Source organism: Malania oleifera, chromosome 13 (genome assembly GCF_029873635.1).
Source record: "Malania oleifera isolate guangnan ecotype guangnan chromosome 13, ASM2987363v1, whole genome shotgun sequence".
Classification (NCBI taxonomy): Eukaryota; Viridiplantae; Streptophyta; class Magnoliopsida; order Santalales; family Ximeniaceae; genus Malania; species Malania oleifera.
This window is the reverse complement of record NC_080429.1, coordinates 82,427,697-82,446,094: the sequence shown is the minus strand read 5'-3', so window position 1 is coordinate 82,446,094 and position 18,398 is coordinate 82,427,697. Positions and strand designations below refer to the sequence as shown.

General features: G+C 33.1%; 1 protein-coding gene across 1 annotated transcript; it reads left to right on the top strand.

Moving 5' to 3' along the window:
* The first annotated feature begins 2,413 nt into the window (after positions 1-2,413).
* Positions 2,414-3,565, top strand: LOC131145939 (protein COBRA-like). Its single transcript, XM_058095111.1, has 3 exons — positions 2,414-2,624; positions 3,096-3,210; positions 3,433-3,565. Exons 1-3 carry the CDS (start codon positions 2,414-2,416, stop codon positions 3,563-3,565), a joined length of 459 nt encoding a protein of 152 aa, XP_057951094.1.
* Positions 3,566-18,398: the final 14,833 nt, after the last annotated feature.

Here is an 18,398-nt window from a genome sequence, read left to right as displayed (position 1 = left end):
TAGGAAAATTAGAAAATTTAAAATAAAAAAACTGAAAAATATTTGGGAAACTTGGGAATATTTTTAAAAATTGTTTTTACTCAAATTTGATGAATTTGTTTGATTATTATGTGTATATATTTTATTTTGCGTATGTGTGTCCAATGATTAAACAAAGGGTAAAAAGGTATTTCAAACTTCAGCTATATTATTTGAGATTTTATTAGACATTTTTAAACTACATCTTATTTCATATTTACTTTTAAAGTTTTAACATTTATTTATTTTTTAAAAAGTTAATTAAAGATCATTAGATTAGCATAAATAGCAATTTAAAATATTACTTAACATCAACATTAGTTAATTTGTTTATGTATTCTTAGGATTAGTGTCACAAAAATATATATTCTGTTTGGTGCTGCTGCTTAGGATTAGTGTATTAAAGTCACATCTACGTATAGATAACATTTTTGTTTTTATATTCTGTCTAGAAGGTCCCTTACTCAAGCATTAGGAATAAAAGATGTCCCCTAAATCATATTATAAATCGGGTCGATGGAAGAGAAGGGAAACATAAACTCAAGCAATCCAATCTTGACATGTCCTTGCTGCTTAAACTGACAACATCTACATCTTATTGGCTCAATAGTCTCTCGCCAAGAACTGAACGTTTAGCCATTGTGTTTAAACATCTCAAAATCTGCCCCCAACCTTCCCTTATTTTCTCACCAAATCTCTTGCTTCCGGTGGCAGCAACTGAACCACACAAAAGCTGAAAACAAGCATATAGCATATATATATATGCGCACGAGGAAGATGTATAGTGAAAGAGAGATGAAAGTATAACACAAAGTACCTCACAGCCAGTAGTTAAGCCATCTCACAGTACTCATTTTTACAGAGAAATTTTGGCATGGAATTTAATAAACTTGTGAGCCCAATGCATGAAATTCCCATTTGATATGCCCATAATAAATCACGCTAATAAGGGCAGGTCAACGCCTGTCTCATACTTTCTCCAAGTCTGACTTTCTGACGAGTGATTAGCTCCGACCTAATAAAGAGAAGGAGAGATTCACGCCGGCGCCCTTAAAAACAGAGTAATAGGTGCACGCACTTATGGCCGAAGAGCGATTCTCGCCCCCACGCAATAAATCCAAGCCAACCAGCGGTCAACTCAAGCCCCTATAAGTAGGGACTGTGGATACAAGCAAAGGTAAGTGACATACGATTATTCTACTGTTGCGTTTAGCCTTCCTAAAAGCCTTCCTCTTACTTAGGCATCGGAGTGATCCCCCGGAGTACACCCCGGGTCCTCCAAGCCTTTGTTCTTTCTTTCTTTCAGGTCAACGAGAGTCGACGGAGCATCCCATCCATATTTTTTACCCCGCAACACCATTGAAACCAGGTATGCTTACCCCCAATGCCAGTGCCGCTTGCCGCCCATTTACAGCAGTGAAGAACACATTCTTAGTCATTCTATTTTTCATGATATTTTCTTCTGCAGGTGAGGTTTTTGCACGACTCTTGTCAAGAACTGCACTTTCTTCTTCTGTATTCCGAGGCTTCCAACTGTTCATGACCATATTCAATAATCTGTTTATTTGATATTGCTCTTGCTTTTGTGAATTTTAGGGGAATATGATGCCTTGGATCCCACTGGAAATGTAACCATCAGATGGGATACAATGTCTTGGACTACAGATGGCTATTTGGTAAGCACATTACGAGTTTGATTGGTTTTAATTTGCTCTCATCCAACGCCAAACACATTGTGAAAACAATGTACAGAGGGAAACACCACTGAAATCCCAATTCAATTTTCTGCATTTCGACAAACAGTTCGTGCTTACCGAATTTCTCGCACGCATCACAAGCCCTGATGGACTCTGGGGTGGCAGAGTTTTTTTCCTATTTTATCTTTTTTAAAAAAATATATTAAATAATGCCTTTTTTTGGAAAAATAATTCCTAAAATGACTCTGACTTATTCTCGCTACTTGAGTGTCTTGAAGGGAAGGGAGAGAGGTGGAAATGGCATGGGAAATGAGTGAGAGGACAGGAAGTGTTGGGGATGGTCTTAAAGGTAGGACAATAACACGCCTTCCGAAGCACACTAGCAAAATAGCAAAACCCCGCAACTAAGCATTTATTTCGGGTTGTCCCTCTGTGCACAATCCCCATGCAATTTTTATTTAATTATACGCTCGCAAAGGATTTTTTTTCTATTTTATCTTTTTTAAAAATATATATATACTAAATGTTTTTTTTGAAAAAATATTTCCCGAAATAACACGTGACAAATCTCGCTATTTCGAGTAGCAAGATTACGTCAGAGTCATTCCGGAAATTATTTTTCCAAAAAAGATATTATTTAATATTTTTTTTTTAAAAAAAAATGGATAAAACGAGAAAAAACTCAAGAAAGAAATCATATGGACGGGTGGGAGCTCAGGCTGCAGAGCAAGGACTGTTCCAAGTTCAAAGCACAGATTTCACATTGTTGCAAGAGGAGCCCTCAAATTGTTGATTTGACCCCTGGAGCTCCTTACAACCAGCAGTATACCAATTGCTGCAAGGGCGGCATGTTGGCGTCATGGGGGCAGGATCCCTCTGCCGCAGTCTCAGCCTTTCATATGGGTGTTGGTGTCCCCCGAACTTCGAATAAAACAGTGAAACTGCCCAAGAATTTTACCCTGCTCAGTCCGGGAGCAGGCTACAGTTGTGGCCCTGCAAGGAAAGTCACGGCCGATCAACTCAAGCACTGAGTGAGTTTCTTCTTCATCAATTCCCATGTTTATGAATTATCTGATTGACTTGAGTGTGCTTCGGAGGATCTGCTTACGCTTTTCGTTTTCTGTTTGTTCTGTTGGTCTTTCCAAAACAAAAACGCTTGAATGAAAATATGAAAGGGATGAATACACCCATTGAGAAACAAGAAAAAAAAATTAAAAATCAAAGAAACATGTTTTTGCTTTTAATTTGTTTGTTTTACAAAACAAGAAAACAGGAAAACAGTTCCAATACCTGATCATATCCAAGAACACTGCTAGCTTGTATGCCATGTGTATATTATCAAATTAAGTTCTGCAGGGTGAAGCTTTTCTGTGTATGCAGTGACATGGAACGTGACGAGCACATATTCGCAGTTTCTGGCATCAAAGAACCCAACCTGTTGCGTCTCCTTGTCATCTTTCTACAAAACAGCCACTCCTTGCCCAACTTGCTCGTGGTTGCCAAAATTATAACAGCTGCGTCACAAAAGCACCTTCCAATATTGAGTTTCAATTTGAAAACCTGTTGGATGCGCCATGTCATCATGAGCTGATGTGGCAAGAGAAGGTTAAGGCTTCCCTTGTGAAAAATTATTAGTTGGACTGCGTTTATCTGGTCACTCATATACTAAGTCAGTAAAGCGGTGACAATTATAAACTAAAACACAAAACTAAACCATGATTAACCACACGGATTGGACGTTGGTGGTGCAGCATCCCAACCTCAGCAACATCACCCAGGTGTTTAGCTTTGAATACAAGTCCCTCATTCCTTACCAATCCGATAGTGAGTATTTCTTCACACCAACTTAAAATGCAAGCTTTTGATGTGCACTTCCACAAATGCAAACACTATGTAAGGTTTTTTGGTTAAGAAATTTGTAACCTCATGTTTAGTAGTTTGGAGTTTAGACCTTCAATTTGAATAAAAATATATTATTTCCTACCAATCCATCAATGAGCATTCCTTCACACCAACTTGAAATGCTAGCTTTTGATGTGCACTTCCACACAAGTAAACACTATGTTTATAGTGTAGGTGCCCGACTTTACGCATAATTGTGTTTTAGTTTTTTACTAGGGTTTGTTTTTAATGTGAAAGAAAAATGCAATAAATTTATACTCTTTGCTATCAATTATTAGAGTTGTTTAAGTCATCTTTGTGCATTCCAAGAAAATGTGATAAAGAGTTCATGCCTAGCCAAATTGATAACTAAGAGATCATGGAAGCGCAGGATCGGCAGTGCATCAGTAAGGATATTAGGGCTGAATGCGACAATTCAGCTACAAAGTAAGAAAAGAAAACAACTTTTCGAGATCGACCAAAAGAGCACTAGGGTTGGTTATTGACAGTCCATCTTCAAAATTCACGACATGGAGGTTTTTAAAAGAAAAAGAAGGCCTAGAAGGTCACAGAAGATCGTCCATAAGAGACATATATCAATTAAAGGATTTGGTTGCACTTAATTATAATAGAGAGGATCAATTAAAGAAGTTGATCACATGAGCATTTCAAGAAAGGGCCTCTAATAGGAAAATGAACTTGTCAAATGTAACATATGTTAAGAGACCATTTAGGTAACTACATTTTTTAGATGAGTAATAGTTGTAGGGGTAATCAATCACAAAATATTGTAATATTGAAGATGGTTGATCAAGTTGTCTATAAATACACTTAACAAAGTGCAAGAGGAATCTTAAAGCACCAAACAATGTGACCAATACACAAATTTTAATTTCTACAGCATCTTATCCTCTTCTATTTACAATTTCTTTCTCCATCTCCTTATCTCTTCTAATATGAATATAGTTACCTTCCTCATTTTCCCTCCTATGAATTCTATTTTTCTATAGTTCTTATAATTTCCCTTTCTCATGGGGTACTTCTTTTACTTTGTCGAGTGTTCTGCACCTTGAGGTGGATTGGTATAGGATCCTAAGTCACCATCTAGATTGGACCGATCAATCCGATCGGTCCAAGCTAGGATGAAAATCGAATTTGTTATAAACAAGGTCAACTCAATCGACTTGGTGCAATCTATCCTTAACTAGTAAAACTCAACCTGTTAACTAAGTTTACATAGTACCAAAACAAGCGATGTTAGCTTATATCATAAAACATAATACGTTATTATATTAGTGAACCTTAATGTGGCTTTATATGCCTTTTCTTTTTTTAAAGAAACCATTAAAATTAGTATTTAGTTTAAATCAATGAATATTTATGAATTAAGTTTACATTAATTTTAAATAAATAGATATGGACAAAATATAAAATTGTGTCATATTTTATAATAACATCATCGATCTAACAATTAGGATAACCCACAGTTCCAGTCAGTCCGACCAACCTCATGAGTTCACCAAATTAGTCATTGGTCCAAGTTTTAAACCCATGTTTATTTTCAAAATTTAAGATTCAAGCATGTATATACCAAAAGGGTCCTACCAATTTCACAATTTTATGATCTTTAAGCATTTATAGCTTGAAATTTCGCAACTGAAAGTATATATCCACTTTGACAATAAAGTTTAACTATTTCATGCCATGAAAATAAATGGATAACTTGTTCATATTTCAAATCTAATTTAGACAATGACAGATACAGGAGTGTTTAATTACTGTCTTTGAAGGAACATAAATTTTTTTATTTGCAAAAACAAACATATAGAAATTTGATTCTACACGGATATGATTGGGTTCAAGAACTTAATTATGCAAGGTAACCCTACTATAATTTATAAATCCTTTCACATGGACAACTAACACACAACAACAACAAAACCGAGCCTTAGTCCCACCAAGTGGGATCGGCTATATGAATCCTTTTCCGCCAATTTATGCGATCATGGACCATTTCTTTTGATAGATTGAAGGATATTAAATTCTTACTCACTATCTCCTCCCAAGTTATTTTAGGTCTACTCCCTACCCCTTCTACTGCCCCCACAGTAACTAAGTCACTCTTCCTCACAGGTGCACTATAAGGCATACGTTGCAAGTGTCCATACCATCTGAGTCATCCCTCCCATATCTTATCTTCTATAGGAGCTACACCTAACTTACCACGAATATGTTCATTCCTTAATTTATCTTTCAATGTTATACAACTCATCCATCTAAGCATTCTCATCTCAGCAACTTTTACTTTTTGGATATTATGTTTCTTCTTCGCCCAACATTCCGATCCATATAGCATAACTGGTCTTATAACTGTCCTATAAAACTTTCCTTTCAATTTGAAGGGTACTCTACGATCATATAGCAGCACACTTGAAGCACTTCTCCATTTTACCCAACTTGCTTTAACTCTATGCATTACATCATCTTCAATTTCTCCTTTAGCTTGCATAAGAGATCCAAGGTATCGAAATCTACAAGTGCTGGAGCATGGGAAAGCTTAAGTCTAGAAAAATGTCACAGTTAAAAAGCAACATTACATTTAGGCGCATGAATTTTGAATTCTAGATTTGAATTTGGGTGAATTTGAACAAATTTCAGTACAATTTTACATTACATCTTATTCAAATCCAATACACAACAACAACAAAATCAAACCTTAAGTCCCACTAGATGGGGTCGGGTATATGAATCTTTTTCCGCTAATTTATGCGATCATGGACCATTTCTTTTGACAGATTTAGGGATGTTAAATTCTTACTCACTATCTCTTTCCAAGTTATTTTAAGTCTACCCATACCCCTTCTACTGTCTCCCACAATAACTAACTCACTCTTTCTCACTGGCGCACTATGTGGCCTACGTTGCAAGTGTGCATACCATATAAGTCATCATTCATCTTATCTTCTATAGGAGCTACACCAAACTAAGCGCGAATACGTTCATTCCTTAATTTATCTTTCAGTCTTATACCACTCACCCATCTAAGCATTCTCATCTCAACAACTTTTACTTTTTGGATATCCTGTTTTTTTGTTGCCCAACATTCTTATCCATATAACATAGTTGGTCTTATAGATGTCCTATAAAACTTCCATTTTAATTTTAAGGGTATTTAATAATCACAAAATATACTTGAAGCACTTCTCCAATTTACCCATCCTGCTTTAACTCTATACATTACATCATTTTCAATTTCTTTTTCAGCTTGCATAACAGATCCAAGGTATCGAAATCTACGAGTGCAATGTATTTCTTCATCATAAAGTTTAACTTTGTCTCCAATATTCCTCCTACCATTACTAAAATTACATTTCATATATTCTGTATAATTTCTATTTATCCTAAATCCTCTAAATTCCAAAGTTTCTCTCCATAATTCTAACTCAGAATCTACTCCATCCCTAGTTTCGTCAATTAATACAATATCATCTGCAAACAACATACACCATGGAACCTCCTTTTAAATACTCTTAGTTAGTTGGTCCATCACTAAAGCAAAAAGATAATGACTCAAAGCAAATCCTTGATGTACACCTATGGTGATTGGAAATTTTCTAGTTTCTCCATTTATAATCCTTACACTAGGCTTTACTCCATCGGACATATCCTTAATGACATCAATATACCTACTACATACACACTTTTTTTCCTAAAACCCACCATAGAACTTCCCTAGGTATTCTATCATATGCTTTCTCTAGGTCAATAAATACCTTATCCAAGTCCCTCTTCTTTTTCTTAAACTTTTCCATTAAGCTTTTTAAAAGATATATAGCTTCTGTGGTAGATCTCTCAGACATAAAACCAAATTGTTTTCTGAGACCTTCGTTTCTAATCTTAATCTCTTTGTTCAACTACCCTTTATCATAGTTTCATCGTATGACTTATAAGTTTAATTCCACGAAAGTTATTACAATTTTGAATATCTCATTTATTTTTGTATATAGGTATTAAAGAAATTTTCCTCCATTCATCAAGCATTTTCTTAGTTTTTATAATTGTATTAAATAATTTAGTTAACCATATAATTCCGTTATCGCCTAAGCATTTCCAAACTTCAATTGGGATGTTATCCAGTCCTATAGCTTTTCCATTTTTCATCTTTTTTAATACAAACTTAACTTCATTAACTCTAATTTTCCAAATAAATCTCATATTTTTAGTCTTTTCCTCATTTGTCAAATCTAAGTTTAAGCCTTTTATTTGGCTTTCATTAAACAACTTACTAAAGTAATTTCACCATTTTTTTTTAATGTCTTCGTCCTTAACCAAGACAATATCATCTTTACTTTTTATACATTTTACATTTCCTAAGTCCTTACTCCTCCTTTCTCTAGTTTTAGCAAGTTTAAATATATCTTTTTCCCCTTCTTTTGTATCTAATCTATCATACAAACTATTAAATGATTTGTATTTAGCTTCACTAACGGCCTTTTTTACATCTTTTCTCACCTCCTCATACTTTTCAAAGTTATCCCTATCCTACATTTTTGCGACGTTTTATACCAATTTCTTTTTGCCTTTATAGCTTTTTAAACATCTTTATCCCACCACCAACTTTCTTTGCTATTTAAGAATCTTCCCCTTGATTCACCTAAAATCTCTTTTGCTATCTTTTTAATAGAGCTAGCTAATCTACTCCAAACTCCAAAGAGTATTTGTATTTATCCCATCCCTATAGTCCAATCCCCATCTTTGATCATTTTATCTTTAAATTTTATTATATTTTCTCCTTTTAGGTTCCACAACTTAGTTCTCTTACACTGGTTTATTTTATCCTTTTTCTTCCATTTTTTTATACATTATATCTGACACTAAGACTTTATATTGTGTGGTTAGGTTTTCACCTGGAATAACTTTACAATTCTTGCATAATAAACGATCTACCCTCCTAGTTAACAAAAATCTATTTGACTTATATTTTATCGACTTTTAAAGGTTATTAAGTGTTCTTCTTTCTTCTTAAAGCAAGTATTCATTATACTAAAATCATATGGCAAAGAAAAGTCTAAGATCATCTCCCAGGCACATTTTTGTCTTCAAATTCATATCCTCTATGTATCATCTCATAACTTTTATTATCCCTTCCAACGTGTCTACTAAAATCTCCTCCTATAAATATTTTTTCAGTCCCTGATATGGCTTGTATAATGCTATCCATATTTTTCAAAAATTGTTTCTTAAGATTTTCTACTAAGCTAGCTTGAAGAGCATAAGCACTAATAATATTTATTATCTCTTGTCGTAATACCATGTTGATTTTTATAATTCTATCCCCTACTCTGTTTACATTAACAACGCTATCTTTTAAATTTTTGTCTATAATAATTCTTACTTCATTCTTATTTTTTTCTTTTCTAGTGTACCAAAGTTTAAATCATGATTTATCAATTTTTCTTTCCCCCCCACCCATAGCAACCCTCTTCCTTTACTCGGGCTTAGGACCGGCTGTAAGAGAAAAAAATTAGGACATTAAGTGCATCAAAGGTGGAATTCTCTTATTCAAATCCAATACAACTCCAAATTCAAAACTTTTCATACTATTGTTCATGGCTATGTTGAACCATTTCAATACTCTATATGGAGCACATTGTAGTATTTCCATACAATTTTATATGCAATGAACTAACTAGTTAAAAAATATTATCAAACATCAATCACTTGACAAAGTTCCTCCTATTATATAACTCATTGTATCTTTTAATGTTTATTTGATATTTCTTTTCACATTTTTAATGTCTTCGTGAAAAGAAATTGCAAATGATTTGAACGATGGTGAGCATGAATTCAAACTTTAAATTTGTATTTGAATAAATTCGAACAAATTTAAATAGCACTTTGTCTTATATTTTGTCTAAATCTAATACAAATTCAAATCCAAGACCTTTCCAAACATAAGGGGAGAGCTTTCTAAGAAACCTAAGGGCATTAGAGAAATGAAAACGCCAAACGAAAACCAAAAATCAGAAATATAAAACTAAAAATTAAAAACCAACAACCTATTTGGTTAACATTTACAAAACTAATACAAATTAAAAACTAAATTATAAAATGCTCATTTTCATCTTTAAATTAAAATATTATAAAAATATGATTAATATGGTAAAATTACAAATAATATTATATTTAAAAAATGACTATAATAAAAATAAAATTTATTATAATTATTTTATTCAATTGCTCTGCTTTCAAATTTACTTTATAATAAAAATTTTATTACACATGACAATTGACAAATAGTAAAAGCATTTTGTAATTGACTTTATTATTATTATTTAAAATTTATGTATATTTTTCTTTTAATTATATTCAAATTCATGTGATAATTTAATTTTTATTTTAATTTAAAAGTATATAAATGAATTAAAAATTATTTTTCGATATTAAAATTTCTGACAATAGGTTAGCAAAACAACTCAAAACCATAAAATCTTATATTCATTTTTTTGGCAAACGACTAAAAACCAACAATAGAAACAGAAAATTGACAACAAAAACAAACGTGATTTTAGAATCTGCTTTTTCACTGTGAACAAACAAAAACAAAAAACTAGAAAACAACGATACCAAACAAGCCCTTATAAATGTACAATAACAACAAAACCAAACCTTAAGTCCCACTAGGTAAGGTCAACTATATTCCTTTTCCACCAATTTATGCAATCATAGACCATTTCTTTTGACCCTTAGTAAGACCCAAAAATCAATTACGCATGCCTCCCTAAAAAAATAACTTAAACCAATAATGCATTTTTTTCTTCTCTCTTATACAATTGTTTTCATATATATATATAATAGTTCATATAATTAAAAAGAGAGATTTCAATTAAGAGAACATAGAGGAAAGGAAGATCATACGCTCCAATACAGTTATTCAACTCTACACATTCTTCTCTACAGAATGTAATGGAAGTAGTTAGTTTTGCTCATATTGGGATTAATGCTACTGGAAGTTAATAAATTAGTATGCTTTCACAAATTCTAGCAATTCATTGTAGCAATTCAACATGCAAAACTAAATGAACAGTAAAAAAAATTCATGTCAAATTAATAGAATCTATAAACAAGCAAGAGAATTATTAAACCAAAGAAAACCCATAAAATTATTGGTGAAGCAAGGGAAAAAATAAATAGCGAAATTTTGAGAATAAATAGTTAATATAGCAAATTTCAGAGAAAAAGGGAGAGGAAACACAAAGGCATTGGTAGAACACTGACCGATCAAAATGCAAACTGCAAATTAAGAAATATACTTCACAGTTGCTCTGCACCCTGGGCAGAATGCACAGTTGAAAACCAATTCCATGATGTTCGCCCAGTGAGTTGCATATTCAGTTTCAATTTCTGCTATAGCTAGATAACTAATATAGACACTATTCCTCAAAGATACTTGAGAGGTGCACCCTAAATAGATATAAAGATATCACAGAGAACCTGCACTAACGCATGTTGCAGGCATGGGAAAAAAGAACTCAAGGGAGACATAAATTTCTCTCAGAAATCATCTAGGCAAATACTTTTGGAACCTGACAAGCCTTGCCTCATCCACAGTAAACTTAAAATTGCTCAATCATCCTATCTGATTGCTTGAGGAAGCAAAATAAATTATCAACTTGAATTCCGTTCAAGAAATCGTACTATAGTGAATCTTTTTTCAAAAAAAAAAACCAGATACTTTCCTAAGGTGGTGGAATGGGAATTCTAAAGTGTCCTAAAAAGGGCATAAATTCAAGTTTTCATCAAAGACGGGGAAATTTGCAACCAAAAAAATAAAGTATGCATTGCAATCAGGGAAATTTTCTAGAAAATATGGTAACCCAACCAGCAAAGGAAGTTGCATTAATATTTTGATAAACCCATGTACATAGTGCATATGAGGTGCTCAAACTTGTATCACAGGTGCTTCTTCTCATTCAAGATTATGGCATAGCTCCATTGGCTACGAGAGGAACCCAAAAGGACCAAACTTAATGGAAGTATGACAGACTACCTGAAACATAATTACAAAACAAAGTGAAAAACACTACCATTAGGTATTGTTAAATGAAGAAGAAAGAGAAACAAGATTCTCCAAAATAATATATACCCACAATTCAGAGAAAAGATCATAAAGATAAAAAGGAACTGTCTGATCTACCAAGGGACAAAGGCAAATGAAACGTCAAATTGCTTTCCTCACAGAACTATATCACTAAATTGTTACACAGACAAATTTAAATTACAAACCTGAAACAAATGTTCAAGTTCATATCTTCTTTTCTTTTTTTTTTCTCATTGCAAATACTATACTGAAAACAAAATATTGAACAACCACATATATTACATCTACATTTGGAAACAAATTGGGTCCATTATATGATATCTTAAGTTGTTACCATTACTAACAGTATAGGGCATAGCTTTGCCGCAGATTTCCTTCACAAATTAACATATTTCTCTCAAGGCACATTATAATAGCTCAATGCATTCAACTTCAGATAACAAGCATTTATCAGCAAATCAGAGGTTTTGATGTCCTCTATCCATTTAAAATTCACTCCCTCAATTTACAATATAGTAATGTATAGCTCATTAATCTGGTCAGGTCCAATTATCAAGCCTCCAAATACTAAGATTATTAAGGCACAACAATCAGGTCTGATTTTGAAATCTGATGCATACACTTTCAAAGAAACAATATATGTTGATTCCTGACATAGTAAATTACCAAAGTGAACACATGCATGGATCCCCTTGGGCATAAAAATCATGAATTAGAATGGATCTATAACTTTGCTCATTGGCTATTACAAACCCTTCCACACCAACCAAAAAATTTTCTTATGCCCTTGAAATTAAAGCAAGAAGCTGCTGCATAGTTATCAAGCCATCGCATCCATCAAATTGCATCCAATGACCCTGTAAGAAATAATTTTTTTATTCTTGAGCTTTTAAAGATAGACACATAACCCTTTCACCCCCTCTAAAAAACAACTATTCTTTTAACCCTACGACAATTGGCATTACTTGAAACATCTAAAATTAACATTCAATATCATCTATCATTCTCTCCATTTAGTGCCAGTTAACACCAAGCTTTGATCAAAACAATAGCCACTCAAATCCTCATCAACCCATAACATACTTGGCGCTACAATATCCGTAAATCAAACAAATTACAGTGGCCTTCTAGCATTTTCAAAGGCTAATATAAAGTTTTACACATGCTACAAAACAAAAATTGTATCCATCTGAATCTCCTCTAATGTAGTTACACATTCACATGGTAAACATTCACCATTCAATATGCTCAACATTTAAAGAAGAGGTTGGCATTTCTCTAAGAAGGAATAATCTAAACTTTCATTAGCCAATACAATAGCATTCACACATTCAACATCCACAAAATCAAACTGCAAGTCAAAAGAACCGATGCTAACTAACAGAAACAAGAGGCATCAAAACCTTAATGAACTAATTAAAACACATTAAACAAGCAATACTCGAAAGACACAAGCACTAAAACCTGCCAAAAGCATTTAGATATGCACTCACATAAAATATACTAAAAATAAAGCTAAAAAATTCAAAACAAACTATACCACTAATTTAAAAAGCAAGCATCAAAATCCCTAATGCATTAAAACAACCTTTCATACAAGTAGTACCACCAATCAATGAACGTTGCCCCCAATCTGAACCAACGATCATAAAAATCTTCACCAATCCATAGGAAATACCCATCAAACAAAGAAATTAACTGTTATAAGATTTAATACCTGCATTAACTAAAGGGCAAGGGATGCGATTAATAAGCTCTGTGCTCTCTGCCATCTGCTGGTGCTCATCATAATGTCATTTCCCTGAAAATGCTACACGGACACAGAATATCATCTCAATGAAGCTTGCATGGTAAAGAGGATCGATGGAATTCATTTGTGTGTACTTGGCAAGGTAGTTTCCCATGCCTCTCTGAATGGCTTTTTCTTTAGGTAACCAAAAAAGAGCATTGGCTTCATGTGCGCAGGCAGTTCCTTCAGATCCATCCCCTTGATCTCTTTGTAGAAACTCCTCATTGCAATTGCAAAGTCATTGAGATGATGGTCAAATATATAATACTAATCTCCTATAGTTTCTTTTAGACTTCTTATTGATGGTACGTCACAAGAACAAAGGGACCCTATTATTTAAGTATGAGAAACTTAAAAGGTTTCTTCCCCTCAAAAAAAATCTCATTAATAGCATATATCCCACTTGAGCCTGACACAAATTCACAATACCAATTAATTCTATCACCCAATAAATATACAAACATGTATACAGCATCATGTGTGACATTGGACCACACATTATTAGGTCTCCATTGAGAGATGCTACATCTCCACATTAAGTCTCCATTGGGAAATGTGTCGAACATTGTTAAGTCTCTGTTGAGGGACGTTATGTCTCCATTCGTACATACGTCTACCATCTTTCACATGGTATCAGATTTTCTATCACCAAAAGATCTAAGTTTCATGTTTCAGTGCCCTCATACTGGCCTTTATCCCTTCTTCAAGCCAATAGGTTATCAAGTGTGAGGGCTTGTTATCAAGTGTGAGGGCTTGTTAGATAGTAAAATCATTCCTAGGCCTCGCCAAACAATCCTAAGGGTATGTCTAGCTGTGGAAAATAGTACTTATTTTTCAATTTTTGTTTCCCAAATATTTATAAAAAAAAAATGACAGTTTATCTTCAATTTTCCAAGATTTTTATTTAAAAGGTAGAAAATAGAGTTTTGTATAGTTGTAGAAAACAGTTAAATTTTTTCAATTCGAGATCTCCAACACTCCAAATATTTACAAAAAGATACCTTATTTTCATGTTTCCTATACAAATTTAGAAAATCGGAAAATGAGGTGGCATTTTTTAAATTAATTGAAAATTTTGAAATGGAAAAATAAATTATTTTCCACAAGTGTATATAGACAAACTTTCTATTATCTACCATTTTTTATATAAATGTTACACTAAAAATAAGCTCTCCTTTCTTCTAATTATTTGGGAAATTAATAAAAATTGTTTTCCACAACTAAACAGAGTCCTAAAATTTTAGGTGAACAGGATCTTTAACAAACATTAATTTTAAAATTTTGATGAGTCAAATACGGCGTATTTGGCCGTTAAGATAATGTGGAAAAGAAAAGTGAGAAGTAGGGTTTCTTGTATTTTCTTGCACGCTTTCTCAGCAACAAAGGGTTTTTTCAAACAGTAAAATAGCAGAAACCAAAATGCCCTATAGCTACAAAGACAGAAATACTGGAATTCAGGACATGAAAGAAAAGTAGAAAAGGCAACGAAAATAAAGAAAAAGCAAAATGAGTTACTAAAAGGACAAAAAAATCTTTGATTTCTCCACCCAACAAGCTTTCTTTCTGCAAAATACACTCAAAATCCTCCACCCCACACATATCAATCCACAAAATAGAAAAAACTAAAGAACCAAACAGTAAATCAAATCCATAACCAAACCCAGCAGGGGCAGCTGCTGACAACCCAAGAAAGAACTTACCACAGACTCTATTGATTTCATTTCCAGCACGAAGAGAAAGGGAGAAACCCCTGGGATCAATAGGAATGGGTGGGGTGGGAAAGTTCCCCGCCTTCCATGGCCGCTGGAAGATGAAAAAAATGGAACCTGCCTTCCCACCCACCCATTCCCATCGGCCTCCGGTAGGTTTATCTCCATTTCGGATCATCCAAACAGCTCCTCTAGGGTAGGCCGATCCTTGCCTTGGCGAAGGAGGCAGGGATGGTGGGTTTATAAGGAGAAAGTTTATAAGGACAAAGTTTTTTCGAGTTTTTCCCGTTTTAACCTTTTTTTAAAAAAATATATTAAATAATACCTCAGGGAAGTATTTCCCAGAATGACTCTAACGTAATCTCACTACTCCAAATAGCGATATTTAACCAAATCTCGCTACTCTAAGTAGCGAGATTTACCACGTGTCAAGTGGAGAATTATTTTTCTAAAAACAAATCTGGCTACTTGGAGTAGCGATATTTTACCAAATCTCGCTACTCCAAGTAACGAGATTTTTCACGTGTCAATTTAAGAATTAGTTTTGTAAAAAAATATTATTTAATATCTATATTTTAAAAAATAATAAATAAGGAAAAAAACTTTGTTCCTTGTCCTGTGGTATTTTTTGGTTAGTTGGATGGATCGTCTTGGGTGCACAGCCCCAAAATGTGCAGAGTCGGATGGCCCACGTCAACCCAGATTTGTCCGTATCTGATTGGATAAATATCAAATGGTTGACAGAGAGCTTAGTCTCTTTGGACGACAGCAAATCCCAAGATGGGATTTAAATTATTTTATAGAAACAATTACTAAATATGTTTATATACATTATATCATTTTTTTTGCTTATTAGTATCCGTAGTTGATGGATGCTAGCAAAAATAGGATGGTAGGAAATAATGGCTATATGCAAGCTGCTGTGCATGCTCTGCAGCAACTGTTCAGAATTCTAACCTGCAGTTCACATCCATTATACTGACATGCACAATAAAAATGTAATTCACCTTTTTAGTAATTCATTTCTTAAAAAAAAAAAAGTTTCTTTAATAGGGAGGCCTAAGGGTGGTTATCGCTTGAGACTAATTAAGAAAGAGGAAGAGGAGGTCATCTGTAACACAATTCCTTAGTCCCAATTTTAAGTTTTAGCTACTTTTAAAAATAAAAATAAAAAAATTAAATCTAATTTTGTTGATTTTAGCCTATTTTTTAAAAATATCTTTACTCATATTAATATTTAAATTAGAAGGATCCGACAGCTTCATCGATTAAGTCAAATGACAAAAATACTTATCATAGATAGTGTTGGATCTTGGGGATAATAATAATAATAATAATAATAATAATTTTACAAAAAATTCATTAATATTGTATTGTTGCCACCTTATGTTTTTGGATCCATTTAAATGTTTATTAAGATCAGGCAAGACAACAAAAGTAAGAAGTGTATCCTCATTTCAAAATTGTTTCATATACTATTCAAAATTTTGAATTTAATATTTTTCATAACAAATTTGTATGATATCCCCCCCATAGTACAAGCATCAAGTTATCTTTTACTTTACAAGCCAAGAATTAATTAAAGTATTATACAATATATATTGGAAATATTTTTTACCCTTTTTATAAAATATTAAAACTCAAATCCATCTCTAAATTCCAAAATTATGATTTATTTTAATTTCTCTTTTACCTACCTAACTCCTAATCTTTCAATTTTTCTTTTTTAAAAGATTCCATAATGATAATGATAAATTACAATAAGACACGTAAAAAGTGAATGCTTAATAAAAATAAGTTTAACAAAAACTATTGTTTAATAATTTTTTTTCGAGGGGATTTTAGAAATTAGCTCAGCACTCATATTCCATATTTGTTAACATTTTTATTCAATATTTTTATCTAATTTCACATTTAATATATTTAGTAATTATTTATATAAAAAATTTTAAATCCCATGTTGCGATTTGCTACCATCCAAAAGACTAAGCTGCCTATCAGTCATCTCATATTGTCCAATCAAAAGCTGCCAAATCAGGGTTTGAGGCTGTCCACCCGAGACGATCTATCCAACGAACCAAAAAACACCACAGCACAAGAAATCGAGTTTTTTCCCCATTTATTATTTTTTAAAATATAGATATTAAATAATATTTTTTTAGAAAAATAATTCTCAAATTGACACTTGGCAAATCTCGCTGCTTCAAGTAGCCAGATTTGGTTAAATATCGCTACTCCATACACTATATAACAATCATACACTATAAATATATATACATTAACTATATTTAATTAAATAGGAAAATCTCTATATATTTTATTATTGAGTAGGAAATATTTAAATGTTATGTTCCATTTATTACCGCTATACGTAGCACAAAGAGAGTCGATGATCCATCAATTTATCATACTGTTTTTTTGATCGAAAAGTAAATATATTGATCAAAATGAGTATTTACATGGAACACTGGGCAGATATAGGGGAGGAAATGAACTCCATCAAAATTACAAGCAATAAAGTTAACACTCAGGATCTTAAGAGAGCCTGAGCAAATCTAGGGACCTTTTGGCCTAGTACTGTGTATATATGTTTCTAAATGATCACAATCAACTCCATTGGAGATATGAATTTTCCTTCAAACCTTTTCCTATTTCTGGCATTCCATATAAGATAAACAGTAGAGGCCAAACCAACTCTCTTACCAACCAAAAAGAACAATACAGGTTTCCTTCAAACCCAATACGCCTATCACAAGTAGGTAGTTTTCTTATAATTCCCAGTGAAAGAGTGAAAGCATATATAGGGGTACTTCCACTCTTCCAAACCACCATGGACCAAGGAACCATAGTTCCTTTAGTTATCCAGAAGTTATAGCAAATGAAAGAATTAGAATGATTGAGGTCCCATTCCTCAAAAAGTTGAAACAATGCATCCAGGTGGTTCGCACATCTTCACATAATCTGATTCTTAATTCTAATGAGCTTTTTGTATAGTGAGAATTCATCATTTGATATCCTGGCCTCCCACAAACTTGAACCTTTCAGGTAGATTTGATTGACGCATTTGGACCAGACAAAGCCTTTTTAGAGTGGATATTGCAGAGTGTTTTTGTGAGCAAGGAAAGATGCCAAGCTTTCAAATCCAGCACACCCAGACCACCTATCATTTCACATTCCCTCTCCTTTCCCATCTATAATTTCAC

Coding starts and splice junctions, on each gene's coding strand:
- LOC131145939 (XM_058095111.1), top strand. CDS start 2,414: ATGGACGGGTGGGAGCTCAGGCTGCAGAGCAAGGACTGTTCCAAGTTC. Junction 2,625..3,095: donor AGCCTTTCATATGGGTGTTG/GTGTCCCCCGAA, acceptor CTGTGTATGCAG/TGACATGGAACGTGACGAGC. Junction 3,211..3,432: donor CCTTGCCCAACTTGCTCGTG/GTTGCCAAAATT, acceptor AAACTAAACCAT/GATTAACCACACGGATTGGA.